The 17,785-nt window shown below is 33.9% G+C and overlaps 1 protein-coding gene, 5 non-coding genes and 1 pseudogene across 6 annotated transcripts; all 7 read left to right on the forward strand.

Moving 5' to 3' along the window:
• Nucleotides 1-8,993: 8,993 nt before the first annotated feature.
• LOC124913478 lies at nucleotides 8,994-9,112 on the forward strand. Its single transcript, XR_007096725.1, has one exon. It is a non-coding gene; the product is annotated as a 5S ribosomal RNA (ribosomal RNA).
• A 601-nt stretch (nucleotides 9,113-9,713) lies between these two features.
• LOC124913480 lies at nucleotides 9,714-9,831 on the forward strand. The gene has a single exon (XR_007096727.1). It is a non-coding gene; the product is annotated as a 5S ribosomal RNA (ribosomal RNA).
• A 596-nt stretch (nucleotides 9,832-10,427) lies between these two features.
• LOC124913484 lies at nucleotides 10,428-10,546 on the forward strand. The gene has a single exon (XR_007096730.1). It is a non-coding gene; the product is annotated as a 5S ribosomal RNA (ribosomal RNA).
• A 693-nt stretch (nucleotides 10,547-11,239) lies between these two features.
• On the forward strand, nucleotides 11,240-11,371 carry LOC124913497 (annotated as a pseudogene).
• Nucleotides 11,372-11,958: 587 nt separating this feature from the next.
• LOC124913530 lies at nucleotides 11,959-12,076 on the forward strand. Its single transcript, XR_007096758.1, has one exon. It is a non-coding gene; the product is annotated as a 5S ribosomal RNA (ribosomal RNA).
• A 573-nt stretch (nucleotides 12,077-12,649) lies between these two features.
• Nucleotides 12,650-12,768, forward strand: LOC124913518. The gene has a single exon (XR_007096757.1). It is a non-coding gene; the product is annotated as a 5S ribosomal RNA (ribosomal RNA).
• Nucleotides 12,769-15,464: 2,696 nt separating this feature from the next.
• Nucleotides 15,465-16,010, forward strand: LOC124913206. Its single transcript, XM_047453806.1, has one exon. It carries the CDS (start codon nucleotides 15,465-15,467, stop codon nucleotides 16,008-16,010), a length of 546 nt encoding a protein of 181 aa, XP_047309762.1.
• The last annotated feature ends 1,775 nt before the right edge of the window (nucleotides 16,011-17,785 follow it).

Below are 17,785 nucleotides of genomic sequence, written 5' to 3' on the forward strand. Positions count from 1 at the left end.
TGTTCGGAATTAGACATGTGGTCTAATTAGTGAAAGTTAGACGTGCGTCTAACTCCTTCAGAAAGTCTGAGGTAGAACCGGAATTAGACGTGTAGTCTAACTCAGTGGAGTTAGACGTACTGTCTAATGATTATTGGATAATTAGACGTGTGGTCTAATTAGTGAAAGTTAGACGTGCGTCTAACTCCTTCAGACAAGTCCGAGGTACAACCGAAATTAGACGTGTAGTCTAACTCAGTAGAGTTAGACGTACCGTCTAATGGTTATTGGATAATTAGACGTGTGGTCTAATTAGTGAAAGTTAGACGTGTGTCTAACTCCTTCAGACAAGTCTGAGGTAGAACCGGAATTAGACGTGTAGTCTAACTCAGTGGAGTTAGACGTACCGTCTAATGGTTATTGGATAATTAGACGTGTGGTCTAATTAGTGAAAGTTAGACGTGCGTCTAACTCCTTCAGACAAGTCTGAGGTAGAACCAGAATTGAACGTGTAGTCTAACTCAGTAGAGTTAGACGTACCGTCTAATGGTTATTGGATAATTAGACGTGTGGTCTAATTAGTGAAAGTTAGACGTGCGTCTAACTCCTTCAGACAAGTCTGAGGTAGAACCGGAATTAGACGTGTAGTCTAACTCAGCGGAGTTAGACGTACCGTCTAATGGTTATTGAATAATTAGACGTGTAGTCTAATTAATGAAAGTTAGACGTGCGTCTAACTCCTTCAGACAAGTCTGAGGTAGAACCGGAATTAGACGTGTAGTCTAATTCAGTGGAGTTAGACGTATCGTCTAATAGTTATTGTAATTAGACGCGAGTCTAATTCTATTAGACTAGGCGGTCTAATAGACGTTTTTATTAAAAGGAGATGTGTGATTTCATTAGACTAATTTTACAATCCGTCTAATTGAAATACGTCTAATGCTTAGTTTAAGCAGTATGCTTGAAGCTAGCATTTTACCTTATCACGTGCTATAACTGTACCCTACTACTACTCCACTTTCTAGTGAAGATTAGTACAACAACTATATGTAACCAACCAAGGAATTCTACGTAGGAGAATTTTCCTCGCATTACTTGTCTTGATGGAATATTCGGCGCATTACCAGTGATGTACCGCCACGATCCTTGTGCTCAAAACCTCATGTGTACAATGGAGGATTTCCAATGGAAGAGTGCCACGTATCATTCTAAAATATTCGACAATTAACTCCTGCTCAGTATTTAACAAATCTAAAGAACAACGGACAATCTGCCTCTCACAACGAACAAGCAATATGATTTTACAGAGAGAGAAACTTCTCAATCATCTTGCTTATTGAACTCATAATGTGAAGTTGCTTTCTGATTGTATTGTGTGTGAATCAAGAGATAGCTAGAATCAAAACACCTTTAGCTGACATTTTTGTTGGTTGACCTTTCTATATATATACTTAAAACGGTTAAAAATAAATTTTAAAATGTTATATGTGTTTCAAACTTACAACCTAACAAAAACAAGTACAATCCTTAAACCAACTAGGCTAATAACACTTTATATTTTAAATTCAACATAAATTTTGATGAATGCGAGACATTTTAACAATATAAGTTCAAATTTTTAACTAACTAATGTATAATATGAATCAAATATTTGATTGACCAAAGTGAAAGTGTAAGGTCACGAGATGAGAGGTTCATTTAGAAAAAATATGTGAAAAAATAAGTTATTTTACCGAAGTAAATAAAATGTGGAATGAAAGCGTTCTATTTTTATTTATGATTTATTAAGAATTTTAAACATTAAATACATATTACTTTTTTTTATTATTAAATTTATTTTAATTTTATTTATATTCATGTGTATAGTACGAAAATTTTCCTAGTTCACTTAAAAGCTTTAAAATTAGAAAAGTTCTTTCATTAAAAGTCCTTAAAAGTATAGCCAAGTGAGAGTGTTTAGTGGTGATAAAAATACTTGTACAATATGTTCTTTGTTATATTCCCCGGTCATACTATTTAATGATCATGTATGTTCATATATACATAAAATATCACATAGGATGAGATGAAAAGTATTGGAAACTTCTTGTTATTATCATTTATTAAGATGGAAAGTTGTAGATACTTAACTTTTAAACCAAAATTTATAATTTTACAATTTTGATACATTTAAAATATTTTTTAAAAATTCATTAAAAGAAAAATTCATTAAAAGGCTCATTGAATAAGATTAAAATAATGAATTAATTTAAAATTAATGTCATATACATCGAATTCTAAATTATTTAAAATCCAGACATTTTAAATAAATAAATAAACCAAGCTTTTATTCGATAAAAATATAATCGAATATTAAATATAGTGTTTTGTGTGTTTACATGAAAGTAATAAAAAATAAGTCCGGAAAAGGTTGCTCAAAAACTCTCTATGCAGCCGACAATAGAGGCGGACTAGGCTCGACAAAATTTAGGTAATTCAAAATTCAGAGAGAATGGTAATGAGAGGGATCTTGGGTTAATTTGTCAATAAGGGTGGTTGAAATATTAGGAGATTAATGCCAAATTATTAGCAGTCAAAAATGTATGCCGATTGCTCCTCGTAAATCATTAAACCAATTAATGATTTCTTGGCTTAGTATCATCCAAGTACAGATAGGATCAAAAAAAGATCTTTTCCATTGTGCCATTTTAAAGCCAAGAAAATTAAAAGAGGACCAGTGTCCGTTGAAGCAAATATGACCGTTGTTGTACTTTGAATATATAAGAAGATAAAAGGAAATACAGAAGCAGACGTGGTGATATAGGCTCTTTTCCTTTTCTTCCTTTTATATTCTTATATATTCAAAGCACAACAACAGTCATATTTGCTCCAACGGACACCTGTCCTCTTTTAATTTGCTTAGTTTCAGAATGGTACAATGGAGAAGATCTTCTTTGATCCTGTCTGTACTTAGATGATAATAAGCCAAGAAATCATTAATTGGTTTAATGATTTCCGAGGAGGAATCATCATACATTTTAGTCTTCTAATGATTTGGCAGTTTGAATTAAGTTCGTAGACATCTTCTCTCAAGAAGTCTTCATCAGACTTGTACTAAAATGGTAACAAAATAGTCTGGAGATATAAAAGTTGCTCTATGCAATTGTTGGATATGCTTATTACAATGTTGGGATATATACTACCGACTATGCTTCATTAGAGAACCGATTAGGATACTATCGGCTGCACTTGAGATACTACTGAAGTAGAGATACTACCGACTATGCTTGAGATAAAACAGATCTTAAGATACTACCGGCTATGCATGAGATACTACTAACTTCGAGATATTACCGGTTTGGAGATACTACTGGGTACGCATGAGATACTACCGACTTCGAGATATTACCGGTTTGGAGATACTACCGGTTACGTCATTAGATACTACCGACTTCGAGATATTACCGGTTTGGAGGAGGACATATGTATCAAATGAATAAATTTTTCATCATATGACGAGTGCGATCATACCAACACTAATGCACCGGATTCCATCAAAACTCCGCGAGAGTAGTACTAGGATGGGTGACCCCCTGGGAAGTCCTCGTGTCGCATTCCTTTTTATATATTTTTTTAAAAACAACCCAATTAAAGATTAAAATTGACTAGATTGAATAAACGTTAATTTCACACTCACTTTTCATGTTTTTATAAAAAAACAAAAAATAAAAGCGTGAAATGAACAATTTAAGAAAAACGTTAATTTTGTACTATTTGTTGGATTTTTGTGTTTTTATATAAACCAACGTACATAATATCATGAAACAGATCGATTTGAAGATTTTTTCATGTTTTTGATTGGATCGGCTTTATCGATAGAGACGAGGGTCTGACTATTGATGAAGGCTTATGAAAAACGGTTAGAAAGAAATCTTGTTAAAGATTTAATTTTCTTTCTATTCTACGCAAACTCTTGTAAACACTAGAAACAGAATCAAGGCGGAATTATTTACTTGGGTTTGAAGCTCAAGATGAAGAATGAAAAGATGACAGAAATAAAAGAACACAACAGTTTGTTTATGGATGTTCGGAGAAACTCTCCTACGTCACCCCTTCTTCCAACCACCGGAAGGATTCAGTATAATATGATTAGAATCAAATACAATTTGCATACACTTAGCTCACTATTGAACATAACACACTCTGTTCAATTTACAAAATGAAGAATATCACTCAGCTAATGGTGTTTTTGATTCTAGTTCTCTCTTGATTCACAAACAGTACAATCACGAAAGCAGCTTCACAGTATGAATATTCAAAGGCTTGATTTCTATCTGTAACTCCAGCAAGCAAGATGATAGAGAGATTGTTTCAATCAGTTAGGATGATTGTCCGTTGTCCTTGAGATTTGATAAATATTGGGGCAGAGACTAACAGTCGAATCTTTAGAATGATACGTGGCACTTTTCCATCAGAAAGCCTCCATAGTACACAAAAGGTTCTTAGCACAAGTATCATGGCCGTACAACAACTGGTAGTGCGCCGAATATTCCATTAGGGATATACCTGCAAAACAAGTAATGTGAGGGAAATTCTCTTACGTGGCATTCATTGGTTGGTTGTATATTGCTCTCGTACTAATCTTCACTAGAAAGTGGAGCAGGAGTAGAGTAAAGTTATAGCACGCGGGTAGACGGGTGCTAGCTTCAAGCATACTGCTTAAGCTGAGCATTAGACGTATTTCAATTAGACGCCCTTGTCTAATGAAATCAAACATCCCCGTCTAAGAGAAGAATCCATTAGACCACCTGGTCTAATGGGATTAGACTTACGTCTAATTACAATCACTTCTGACTAATCTGAAGGAGTTAGACTTATGTCTAACTTTCACTAACCATTAGACTGCACGTCTAACTCCACTGAGTTAGACTGCACGTCTAATTCCGGTTCTACTTGAGACTTGTCTGAAGGAGTTAAACTTACGTCTAACTTTCACAATCTAATATACTGCACGTCTAACTCTGCTGAGTTAGACTGCACGTCTAATTCCGTATACATTGGACTGTACGTCTAACTCCATTGAGTTAGACTGCACGTCTAATTCCGTATACATTAGACAGCACGTCTAACTCCACTGAGTTAAACTGCACGTCTAATTCCGTATACATTAGATACAACAAGGATCCGATGAGTCCTCTATATGCTGTTACATGGACACTTTGGCCACCTTCATCTTTATCCAGTTTACTCGAAGAGAGCTCATTGGAGTAGCTGCTACGGAACAGTTCTCCAAACCAAATTTCTTTAGCAATTCCTTAGTGTATTTGGCCTGGTTGATAAGGGTTCCATTTTGGTCTTTAACTAGACATGCATTAGTTTGAAAATTTATTGACAAACCATTATCACATAATTGACTAATGCTGATCGAATTATAACACAGATTGTCAACAAGCAGCACATCATTAATAGTTAGATTTCCATGGATAATCTTACCCTTACCCATTGTCGTACCCTTCTTGTTGTCACCAAACGTGATCTTAGGTCCAGAACAATCTAATATATCAGTGAGAAGCCGTCTGTTTCCTGTCATATGCTTGGAACATCCGCTATCAAGATACCATACAGATTCCTCCAGCCCTTCATTTATTTGTACCTACATAAATAAATATTTACAATCTTTTGGTACCCACTTTCAATTGGGTCCTCGGTCAATTAGTCCCTTAGGAATCCATATTTGAGTTATTCTGATGGATTTCCCATTTTGTGTTGTGATTAATGCGTATGTTTTTGACTTAGCAGACGACTTTCTGCTAGCCACTAATCTCTTAGCTTTTGAAGAAGGATTTCTTTTAAAACTCCTTGACTTAGAGTCAGGTTTTAAATTGCCAGACTTATTAGCTTCTTCTAACTTATTCTTAAGCCAGCCAACAGTCGGTGGAACATAAATTATTTCATTTTTGAAAGCTACTTCTTCGTTAATAGGATCATATTCAATGTTAGTGATACTCCCCTTGACAAAGTTTATTGGCTTAAACTTGTCAGTTGTTGAGTTTGACACTTTGCGTGACAGGTTAGGGTCATTGCTATCAAATCCCAAACCGGATCTAAATCCAACAGGTTTTAACTTGCTGATCTGATATTTGACAGCATCTCCGGACCTTGTCCATGCACTAACTACATACTTTAATCTCTTATTTTCAGATGAAAGAGTTTGAATCTGTTATCTGAGCATCTCATTCTCAGATGAGATCTCTGCTATGTTTTCGTCAAAAACGTTTGATTCAGATTCTTTGTTGGAAGAAAGAACAGTTGATTCATATTTAACTTTCATTTCGTAAAAAGATTCAGTTAACTTCTTGTACTCAATGGCCATTTCATTGAGTGCATTAGTTAACTCCTCGTTTGTAAATTTTGGTGTAGAGATTTCATTTACCTTGGATCGGTCATCTGCCATCAAACATGTAACAACTTCATTCTGTTTTTCAGCAGAAGACTCCTCTAAATCACTATCGGCCCATCTGGATTTGTTTTCATTGCACACAAACGCTTTATGGTCCTTCTTTGCTTGAATACTTCTATCGTAGATTTGATTAAGCTTATCCCATATTTCTTTAGTATAGGAACATGACTTGATTTCATAGAACACGTTCATGTTGATCGACTGATACAGAATGTTCCTAGCAACATTATCCAGGTTATTGGTCATCTTATCTTCAGTAGTCCACTCACTCCTTGGCTTCGAAATCTTTATAGGGCCATCAGTAATAACGCTCCATATATCACAATCAAGAGCAGCCAAGTGAGCTTGCATTCTCATCATCCAATATTCACAGTTGTCCCTTGACAGATTAGGAATTTCATTGATGATAGACATGCTTCAAGATCTTAATGCTTGAGAATAGAAACCTTGCTTTGATACCAATTGATAGGATCGGCTTTATCGATAGAGACGGGGGTCTGGCTATTGATGAAGGCTTATGAAAACGATTTGAAAGAAATCTTGTTAAGGATTTAATTCACTTTCTATTCTACGCAAACTCTTGTAAAGACTTGAAACAGAATCAAGGCGGAATTGTTTACTTGGGTTTGAAGCTCAGGATGAAGAATGAAAAGATGACAGAAATGAAAAACACATCAGTTTGTTTATGGATGTTCGGAGAAACACTCATACGTCACCCCTTCTTCCAACCACCGGAAGGATTCACTATAATATGATTAGAATCAAATACAGTTTGCACACACTTAGCTCACTATTGAACAGTACACACTCTGTTCAATTTACAAGATGAAGAATATCACTCAGCTAATGGTGTTTTTGATTCTAGCTCTCTCTTGATTCACACACACTACAATCACGAAAGTAGCTTCACAATATGAATATTAAAAGGCTTGATTTCTCTCTGTAATTCAAGCAAGCAAGATGATAGAGAGATTGTTTCAATCAGTTAGGCAGATTGTCCGTTGTCCTTGAGATTTGATAAATACTGGGCAGAGACTAACGGTAGAATCTTTAGAATGATACGTGGCACTTTTCCATTTGAAAACCTCCATAGTACACAGCAGGTTCTGAGCACAAGGATTGTGGCCGTACAACAACTGGTAGTGCGCCGAATATTCCATCAGGGATGTACCTGCAAAACAAGTAATGTGAGGGAAATTCTCTTATGTGGCATTCATTGGTTGGTTGAATAAAGCTGTCGTACTAATCTTCACTAGAAAGTGGAGCAAGAGTAGAGTATAGCTATAGCACGTGGGTAGGCAGGTGCTAGCTTCAAGCATACTGCTTAAGCTGAGCAGTAGATGTATTTCAATTCGACGCCCTTGTCTAATGAAATCAAACATCCCCGTCTAAGAGCAGAATCCATTAGATCGCCTAGTCTAATGGGATTAGACTTATGTCTAATTACAATCACTTCAGACTAATCTGAAGGAGTTAGACTTACGTCTAACTTTCACTAACCATTAGACTACACGTCTAACTCCACTGAGTTAGACTACACGTTTAATTCTGTTTCTACTTAAGATTTGTCTGAAGGAGTTAGACTTACGTCTAACTTTCACAATCTAATAGACTGCACGTCTAATTCCGTATACATTGGATTGTACGTTTAACTCCATTGAGTTAGACTGCACGTCTAATTCCGTATACATTAGACAGCACGTCTAACTCCACTGAGTTAAACTGCACGTCTAATTCCGTATACATTAGACTGCACGTCTAACTCCACTGAGTTAGACTACACGTCTAATTCCGTATACATTAGACTGCACGTCTAACTCCACTAAGTTAGATTGCACGTCTAATTCCGTATATATTAGACTGCACGTCTAACTTCGCTGAGTTAGATTACACATCTAATTCCGAGATCTATTAGACTGCACGTCTAACTCCACGAGTTAGACTGTACGTCTAATTCCGAGATCTATTAGACTGCTCATCTAATTCCACGAGTTAGACTACACTTCTAATTCCGAGATCTATTAGACTACACGTCTAATTACGGGATCTATTAGACCGCACACCTAACTCCGCTGAATTAGACTGCACGTCTAATTACGGAATTCATTAGACTACACGTCTAACTCCACAAGATAGACTGCACGTCTAATTCTGTGCATCTATTGCCAAATCGGTCTAATGAGCCTCATTAGAGCAAAGTCTTATGAAATATGATTTCGATACACCTGCATCAAAGCGCATAAATCATTTCATCATAAAAATCCTAATAGACAAATTATTTTAACACAGTCAAAATAATTTGACCCAACAATTTTGTACAAAAAAAACATAAAATAAATGCATAAAAACGTACGATTTTAAAAAAACACGTTAATTTCGAACATCTTAATTGATTTTTGATGTTTTTTACGAAAAAAAATTAAAATAAAATCATAAAAACATAACGATTTGAAGAAACCGTGGTCGTAAACGACCTTCGTTAATTTAAAACTCGTCAATTTCGAACTTCGTTAAAATTTCATTTTTTAAAATTTAATTGTGATGTATCAAATGAATAAATTGTTCATCATATGATGAGTGTGATCGTACCAGCACTAATGCACCGGATCCCATCAGAACTCCGTAGTTAAGCGTGCTTTGGCGAGAGTAGTACAAGGATGGGTGACCCCCTAGGAAGTCCTCATGTCGCACTTCTTTTTATATTTTTTTAAAAACAACCCAATTAACGATTAAAATGGACCAAATTGAGTAAACGTTAATTTCATACTCACTTTTCATGTTTTTATAAAAAAAACACAAAATAAAAGCGTGAAACGAACGATTTAAGAAAAACGGTAATTCCGTACTATTTGTTGGATTTTTGTGTTTTTATATAAAACAATATACATAATATCATGAAAACAGATCGATTTGATATTTTTTTGATGTTTTGTATGAAAAAAACACAAAATAAACGCATGCAAATGTACGATTTAAAAAAAACACGTTAATTTCGAACATTTTAATTGATTTTTGATGTTTTTAACGAAATAAACAAAATAAAACACCAAATAAACACGTGAAAACGTACGATTGAAAAAAAAACACACGTTAATTTCGAATATTTTAATTGATTTTTGATGTTTTTTACGAAAAAAATTAAAATAAAAGCTTGAAGACAGAATGATTTGAAGAAACCGTGGTCGTAAACGGTCTTCGGCCGTTTAAAACTCGCTCATTTCGAATTTCATGAAAAATTCATTTTTTTAAAATTAAATTATGATGTATTAAATGAATAAATTGTTCATCATATGACGGGTGTGATCATACCAGCACTAATGTACCGGATTCCATTAGAACTCCGCAGATAAGCGAGCTTGGGCGAGAGTAGTACTAGAATGGGTGACCCCTAGGAAGTCCTCGTGTCGCACTCCTTTTTATATTTTTTTTAAAAACAACCAAATTAACTATTAAAATGGACCAATTTGAATAAACGTTAATTTCAAACTCACTTTTCATGTTTTTATAAAAAAAATAAAAAATAAAAGCGTGAAACTAACGAATTAAGAACAACGTTAATTTCGAACTATATAATGGATTTTTGTGTTTTGATATAAAACAACGTACATAATATCATGAAAACGGATCGATTTGAAGATTTTTTGTTGTTTTGTACGAAAAAAACACAAAATAAACGCGTGAAAATGTATGATTTAAAAAAACACGATAATTTCGAACATTTTAATTGATTTTTGATATTTTTTACGAAAAAAACAAAATAAAACACCAAATAAACACGTAAAAGGTACGATTTTAAAAACACACGTTAATTTCAAACACTTCAATTGATTTTTGATGTTTAATACGAAAAAACATAAAATAAAAGCGTGAAAACGGTACGGTTTGAAGAAACCGTGGTCGTAAACGGCCTTCGGACATTCAAAACTTGCTCATTTCGAATTTCGTGAAAATTTTAAATTCTTAAATTAAATTGTGATGTATCAAATAAATAAATTGTTCATCATATGACGGGTGCGATCATACCAGCAATAATGCACCGGATCCCATCAGAACTCCGCAGTTAAGCGTGCTTAGGCGAGAGTAGTACTACGATGGGTGACCCCATGAGAAGTCCTCGTGTCGCACTCCCTTTTATATATTTTTTAAAAACAACACAGTTAACGATTAAAATGGACCAAATTAAATAAACGTTAATTTCACACTCACTTTACATGTTTTTATAAAAAAACAAAAATTAAAAGCGTGAAACGAACGTTTTAAGAAAAACGTTTATTTCGTACTATTTGTTGGATTTTTGTGTTTTTATATAAAACAGCGTACAAAATATCATGAAAACGGATCGATTTGAAGATTGTTCAATGTTTTATACGAATAAACACAAAATAAACGCGTGAAAACATACGATTTAAAAAAAACACGTTAATTTCGAAAATTCTAATTGATTTTTGATGTTTTTTACGAAAAAAACAAAATAAAACATAACATAAATGCGTGAAAACGTACGATTTAAAAAAAACACGTTAATTTCGAACATTTTAATTGGTTTTTACTTTTTTTACGAAAAAAACAAAATAAAACACCAAATAAACACGTGAAAATGTACGATTTAAAAAACACGTTAATTTCAAATATTTTAATTTATTTTTGATATTTTTTACCTAAAAATTAAAATATAAGCGTGAAAACGGAACAATTTGAAGAAACCGATGTCGTAAACGGCCTTAGGCCTTTTAAAACTTGCTCATTACGAATTTCGTGAAAAATTCATTTTTTAAAATTAAATTGTGATGTATCAAATGAATAAATTGTTTATCATATGACGGGTGCGATCATACCAGCACTAATGCACCGGATCCCATCAGAACTCCGCAATTAAGCGTGATTGGGCGAGAGTAGTACTAGGATGGGGGTCTAGGATGGGTGACCCCCTGGGAAGTCCTCGTGTCGCACTACTTTTTATATATTTTTTAAAAAACAACCCAATTAATAATTAAAATGGAGCAAATTGAATTAAAGTTAATTTCACACTCACTTTTTATATTTTTATAAAAAAACACAAAATAAAAGCGTGAAAACGAATGATTTTAAAAAACGTTAATTTCGTACTATTTGTTGGATTTTTGTGTTTTATATAAAACAGCGTACAAAATATCATGAAAACGGATCGATTTGAAGATTGTTCGATATTTTGTACGAAAAAAACACAAAATAAACGTGTGAAAACGTAAGATTTAACAAAAACACGTTAATTTCGAACATTTTAATTGATTTTTGATGTTTTTACGAAAAAACTAAATAAAACACAAAATAAACGCGTGAATACGTACAATTTTAAAAAACACGTTAATTTCAAATATCTTAATTGATTTTTAATGTTTTTTACGAAAAAAACAAAATAAAAGCATAAAAAACGATATCAAGAAACCGTGGTCGAAACGGCCTTCGGCGTTTAAAACTCGTCAATTTCGAATTACGTGAAAATTTCAATTTTTTAAATTTAATTGTGATGTATCAAATGAATAAATTGTTCATTATATGATGAGTGCGATCATACCAGCACTAATGCACCGGATCCCATCTGAACTCCGTAGTTAAGCGTGCTCGGGCGAGAGTAGTACTACGATGGGTGACCCCTTAGAAGTCCTCGTGTCACACTCCTTTTTATATATTTTTTAAATACAACCCAATTAATGATTAAAATGGACCAAATTAAATAAATGTTAATTTCACACTCACTTTACATGTTTTTATAATAAAAACAAAAATTAAAAGCGTGAAACGAACGATTTAAAAAAAAAATGTATTTCGTACTATTTGTTGGATTTTTGTGTTTTTATAAAAATTCTAATTGGTTTTTGATGTTTTTTACGAAAAAACAAAATAAAACACAAAATAAACGCGTGAAAACGTACGATTTAAAAAAACACTTTAATTTCGAACATTTTAATTGGTTATTAATGTTTTTTACGAAAAAAACAAAATAAAATACCATATAAACACGTGAAAATGTACGATTTAAAAAAAACACGTTAATTTCAAATATTTTAATTTATTTTTGATGTTTTTTACGAAAAATTAAAATATATGCGTGAAAACTAAACGATTTGAAGAAACCGAGGTCGTAAACGGCCTTTGGCCTTTTAAAACTCGCTCATTATGAATTTCGTGAAAAATTCATTTCTTAAAATTAAATTGTGATGTATCAAATGAATAAATTGTTCATTATATGATGAGTGCTATAATACCAGCACTAATGCACCGGATCCCATCAGAACTCCGCAGTTAAGCGTGCTTGGGCGAAAGTAGTACTACGATGGGTGACCACCTAAGAAGTCCTCGTGTTGCACTCCTTTTTATATATTTTTTTTAAAAACAACCCAATTAACGATTAAAATGGACCAAATTAAATAAATGTTAATTTCACACTCACTTTACATGTTTTTATAAAAAAAACAAAAATTAAAAGCGTGAAACGAACGATTTAAGAAAAACGTTTATTTCGTACTATTTTTTGGATTTTTGTGTTTTTATATAAAACAACGTGCAAAATATCATGAAAACGGATCGATTTGAAGATTGTTCAATGTTTAGTACGAAAAAACACAAAATAAACGCGTGAAAACATACGATTTAAAAAAAAACACGTTAATTTCGAACACTCTAATTGATTTTTGATATTTTTTACGTAAAAACAAAAGAAAACACAAAATAAACGCGTGAAAACGTACGATTTTAAAAAAACACGATAATTTCGAACATTCTAATTGATTTTTGATGTTTTTTACGAAAAAAACAAAATAAAACACAAAATAAACGCGTGAAAACATACAATTTAAAAAAACACGTTAATTTCGAACATTTTAATTGATTTTTAATGTTTTTTACGAAAAAACAAAATAAAACACCAAATAAACACGTGAAAATATACGATTTAAAAAAAACACATTAATTTCGAATATTTTAATTGATTTTGGATGTTTTTACGAAAAAAATTAAAATATAAGCGTGAAAACTGGACTATTTGAAGAAGCCGATGTCATAAACGGCCTTCGGCCATTTAAAACTTGATCATTTCGAATTTCGTGAAAAATTCATTTTTTAAAATTAAATTGTGATGTATCAAATGAATAAATTGTTTATCATATGACGGGTGCGATCATACCAGCACTAATGCTCCAGATCTCATTAGAACTCCGCAGTTAAGCATGCTTGGGCGAGAGTGGGGACTTTTTTTCTATTCATTTCCTGTGAAAAATGGCTCAATCGATGATGCTACCTACATTGGCGAGAACTTGAGATGACGAGCTCTATGGCCTGAAGAAATAGCAAGGCAAGATGAAACATTCTTCGAAAAATTGGATTTCAGGTCAGAAGGAAGAGTTTTACACTATTCATCATTATTGATTATATTTGTTGTCCTCCGATAGTCAAGCGACGAGTGACATCAAATGACGAGGTGAATCCAAGACTCCTGAGCAAGGGAAGCTTTTCACGATCTCAAGACGACTGTGATGCGAACTCAAACGTCCTTCGGAGAACATAAGTAAGCTTTCCCCTCCATTGTTGGATTCCATCGGTAACCTTTAAGCACAAAGCAACATCAATGTCAAGGTGAGATCCCTTGATGATTTTCATGGAGGAGTTATACAAATCCCTACCAAAGTTCTGGTGTTGTAAATTAGCAGGAGGAATACGCCAAGCCAAAAGACAACGAATGTCTATAAATGGACGTTTACCTTTTCGGAATCCTAAAGTCTCGAGGTGCGGTTAATTTAGCCTTCAGACTTTCTAAATTTACCTTGGAACATTGATTCTGAAATAATTAATTAATTCAGAATTAAATTAGCCCCAAAACTTACAACAGCCTGAAGAAGCGCGAGCAGACGCCTTTCTTCAGTAGTAGACTAAAGAAGCGCGAGTAGACGCCTTGCTTCAACAGAAATATGAAAAAGTGCGAGCAACTTGCTTTAGTAGTAGTCTAAAGAAGTGCGAACAGACGCCTTTCTTTAGTAGCAGTTTGAAGAAGCGTGAGCAGACGCCTTGCTTCAGTAGTAGTCTGAAGAAGTGCAAGCAACAACCTTGATTCAACAACAGTTTGAAGAAGTGCTAACAACCGTGTAACGCTAACAACAGTTTGAAGAGTAGCGAACAGTTGTGCCGCGTCAACATTTGTGTTCGTTATCAACAGACTGCATAGTAAGCTTAACACAAAAAAAATGTACAACTGCCACATAGGCTATTATTCCACTAGCCTGCACTGTACCTTCTAGTACACCATATTCTACCGAATAATCCACAAAACTATCCTGTATACCACGATCCAACGAATATATTCCTATGCATACTATCCCGTACACATTCAAAAGCTGACACGTATCTAAGAATCAGATTCGACCGTTGTTATGCTTCAAAGAAAAAAGAGTTGCAGAGTCCAACGGTGAATATCTCGCTTCTGGAATTCTTGATTACCAGATCTCTTTGCGCGAATCTTGAATCAATTCACTCTCTAGATCATATCTCTCAAGTGTATTCTGTAATTCACTACGTTAAGCTAAGAGATAATTTAATTTACTACCAGATAATCATTTTCAGTGCGTTGTAAGTTGAAAAGAACGTTGTCTATTCAATACTGAGTGATAGTTAGGAGTTCAAACAGGCAACTATTAAGTCCTATATTCTGACTGGGTTTATGTAGGTATTATACAAATCAAAACCTTCTAGTGGAATCCTTCTGAAAACGGAAGAAGGGGTGACGTAGGATCTTCGAACATCCATAAAATCGTGTGTTATTTTCTTACTACTTTACTCAGTCCGTTATCTGCAGCTACAGATCTAGCAAGTAATTTCCGCACTTGAAACCATTCAAGAGCTTGCTACGATTTATCAAAGAATAAAAACATATTTTCATCTTTAACAGGATTAAAATCGAATTGAGAGTGATAATTAGTATAACAATATTCCACCTTCCTTCTATTGTTGTCATCAATCCTAACAAGTGGTATCAGAGCGAGGTTTTATTTTCTCAAGCAAAGTAGATACCTGAATCATGTGTCTTCTAAACAAAATCCCAATGTTCTCAAAGGAAGATTATGATGATTGGAAGATCATAATGCAAGCTCATTTGGCCTCTCAAGATGATGATATGTGGTATGTTATCACTGATAGTTCGATGAAGATTGTGAAGGTCAGCACATTCATAACTTCAACTGATGGTGCTCCTGAGATGAAGAAGAAACCAAGATTTGAATGGACTACTGAAGATAAGAGGAAGGCCAACCTCGATAATGTGGCTAAAGATAGTCTCTACAAGACTCTTCACAAGAACATGTTCAGCAAGATTAAGTTGTGTTCCACTACCAAAGAGATTTGGGAGAAGTTGACTCAACTTTGTGAAGGCAATGATCTAACCAAAGAAAACAAGCTGATGGTTGCTACACAGAAATTTAACAGCATCAAGATGTGTCTTGGAAAGACAATGACTGAATTTGATGAAAGATTCGACAACATTGTCATTGAACTCTCAACTCTGGGAAAGACATATAGCAACCGAGAGGTTGTTATTAAAGTCATGAGAGCTCTGCCCAAAGAATGAGACATCAAGACAATGGCGATGAGGGAATCCAAAGATCTCAACAAGCTTGATCTATATGACCTGTTTGTCGATCTGAAAGCCTATGAGTTTGAAATAAACTCAAGGAATGAAGAGAATCCATCCACATCCATCTCAACGAAAGCACTGGTGACTGCTAAAGAGCCACCTTCCATGACAGCTACGAAGTCTGCTGAATAGATCAGTAGCGATGCAATGTTACTCTTCATCAAGAAGTTTGGCAATTCATGAAGAAGACTCATTCTAACTATAATTCTAATAGTAATAATTATAAGAATTAATCTAAAGCTAACTTGAAATGCTTTAATTGTGACAAACTAGGTCACTTCAAGGTAGACTGCAGAAAGCCCAATCGGGATGATAAGAAGCCTTTTGATAAGAAGAATATGAAGGATCAAAAATCTCTATTGGCTGAGGAAAACAACAGCAAGTGGGTTGACAATGACTCAAATGATAACTCATTAAGCGAATGTGAGGATGAAGGCGTTAAATGCTTCATGGCTGATGATAATGAGGTATTTGACTTCTCTTCCGACGAATTCACGAGAGATGAACTAACTACTGCACTCAATAACATGGTCATTGAGTACAAGAAACTTTCAGACTCTTTTAATAAAAAAACCATCTTCTAAAGTTAAGAGATCATCAGCTAGTAGGAAGACGTTTGCCGAGTCTAAATCATACGCACTGTTAACAAATCAAAATGGGAGATCCATAAAAATAACCCAAATATGGATCCCCATGGGACTAATAAATCGTGGACCCAAGTGAATATGGGTACCAAAGCTATAAATATGTATATTTCTAGGTAAATCAGGACAGCTGCTTGGAAGAATATGTTTGGTATCTGGACAACCGCTGCTCTAGACACATGTTAGGAAACAACCAACTGCTTACTTAAATAACGAATAACACATGACTTAAGATCACATTTGGTGATAACAACAAAGGTAAAACCGTAGATCACATGTTGCTGATAGAAAATCTATGTTATAACTTGATTAGTATTAGTCAAATGTGTGATAACGAATATATAGTAGATTTTCAAAAACATGCTTGTCTTGTTAAGGATCAACATGGGAAAACCATGATGATAGGAAGTAGGGTAGGAAACTCATATTAGATGAACTTTAAGAATAAGACATTTGATCCTGTATGCATGATAGCAAAAGATGATCAAAACTGACTATGACATAAAAGATTAAATCATCTAAAATTTAAAACCATTAACAACATATTTTCAAAAGTTTTTGTAACTAAAATACCTAACTGAAGTTTTCTAAAGATAAGGTATGTTCTGTTTGTTAGATGGGCAAACAAGTTAGATCAACTTATAAAAACAAAGGGAATATTCAATCCGACAAGTGTATGGAGTTATTGCACATGCATCTATTTATTCCAATTCCAGTAACCAGTTTAGGGGGAATGAGATATACATCTGTCATAATTGATGATAATTCTAGATTTACTTGGGTAATATGTTTGGTATCTAAGGATCAAACTGCTGAAAATTTGATTAAAATCCTTAGAAGACTATAAAATTAAAAATCTTTAAGTATCATAATAATTAGAAGTGACAGAGAAACTAAATTTACAAACAGAAGTTTGTCTTCTTTGCTTGAGAAATCTTGTATTAGACAAGAGTTTTCTAGTGCTAGAACTCCACAGCAAAATAGCATTGCTGAAAGATAGAAAAGAACACTGAAGGAAGTAGTTAGGTCAATGCTAGCTGATTCCGGTGTTTCTCAAAAACATTG

This window comes from Impatiens glandulifera, chromosome 8 (genome assembly GCF_907164915.1).
Source record: "Impatiens glandulifera chromosome 8, dImpGla2.1, whole genome shotgun sequence".
NCBI lineage: Eukaryota > Viridiplantae > Streptophyta > Magnoliopsida > Ericales > Balsaminaceae > Impatiens > Impatiens glandulifera.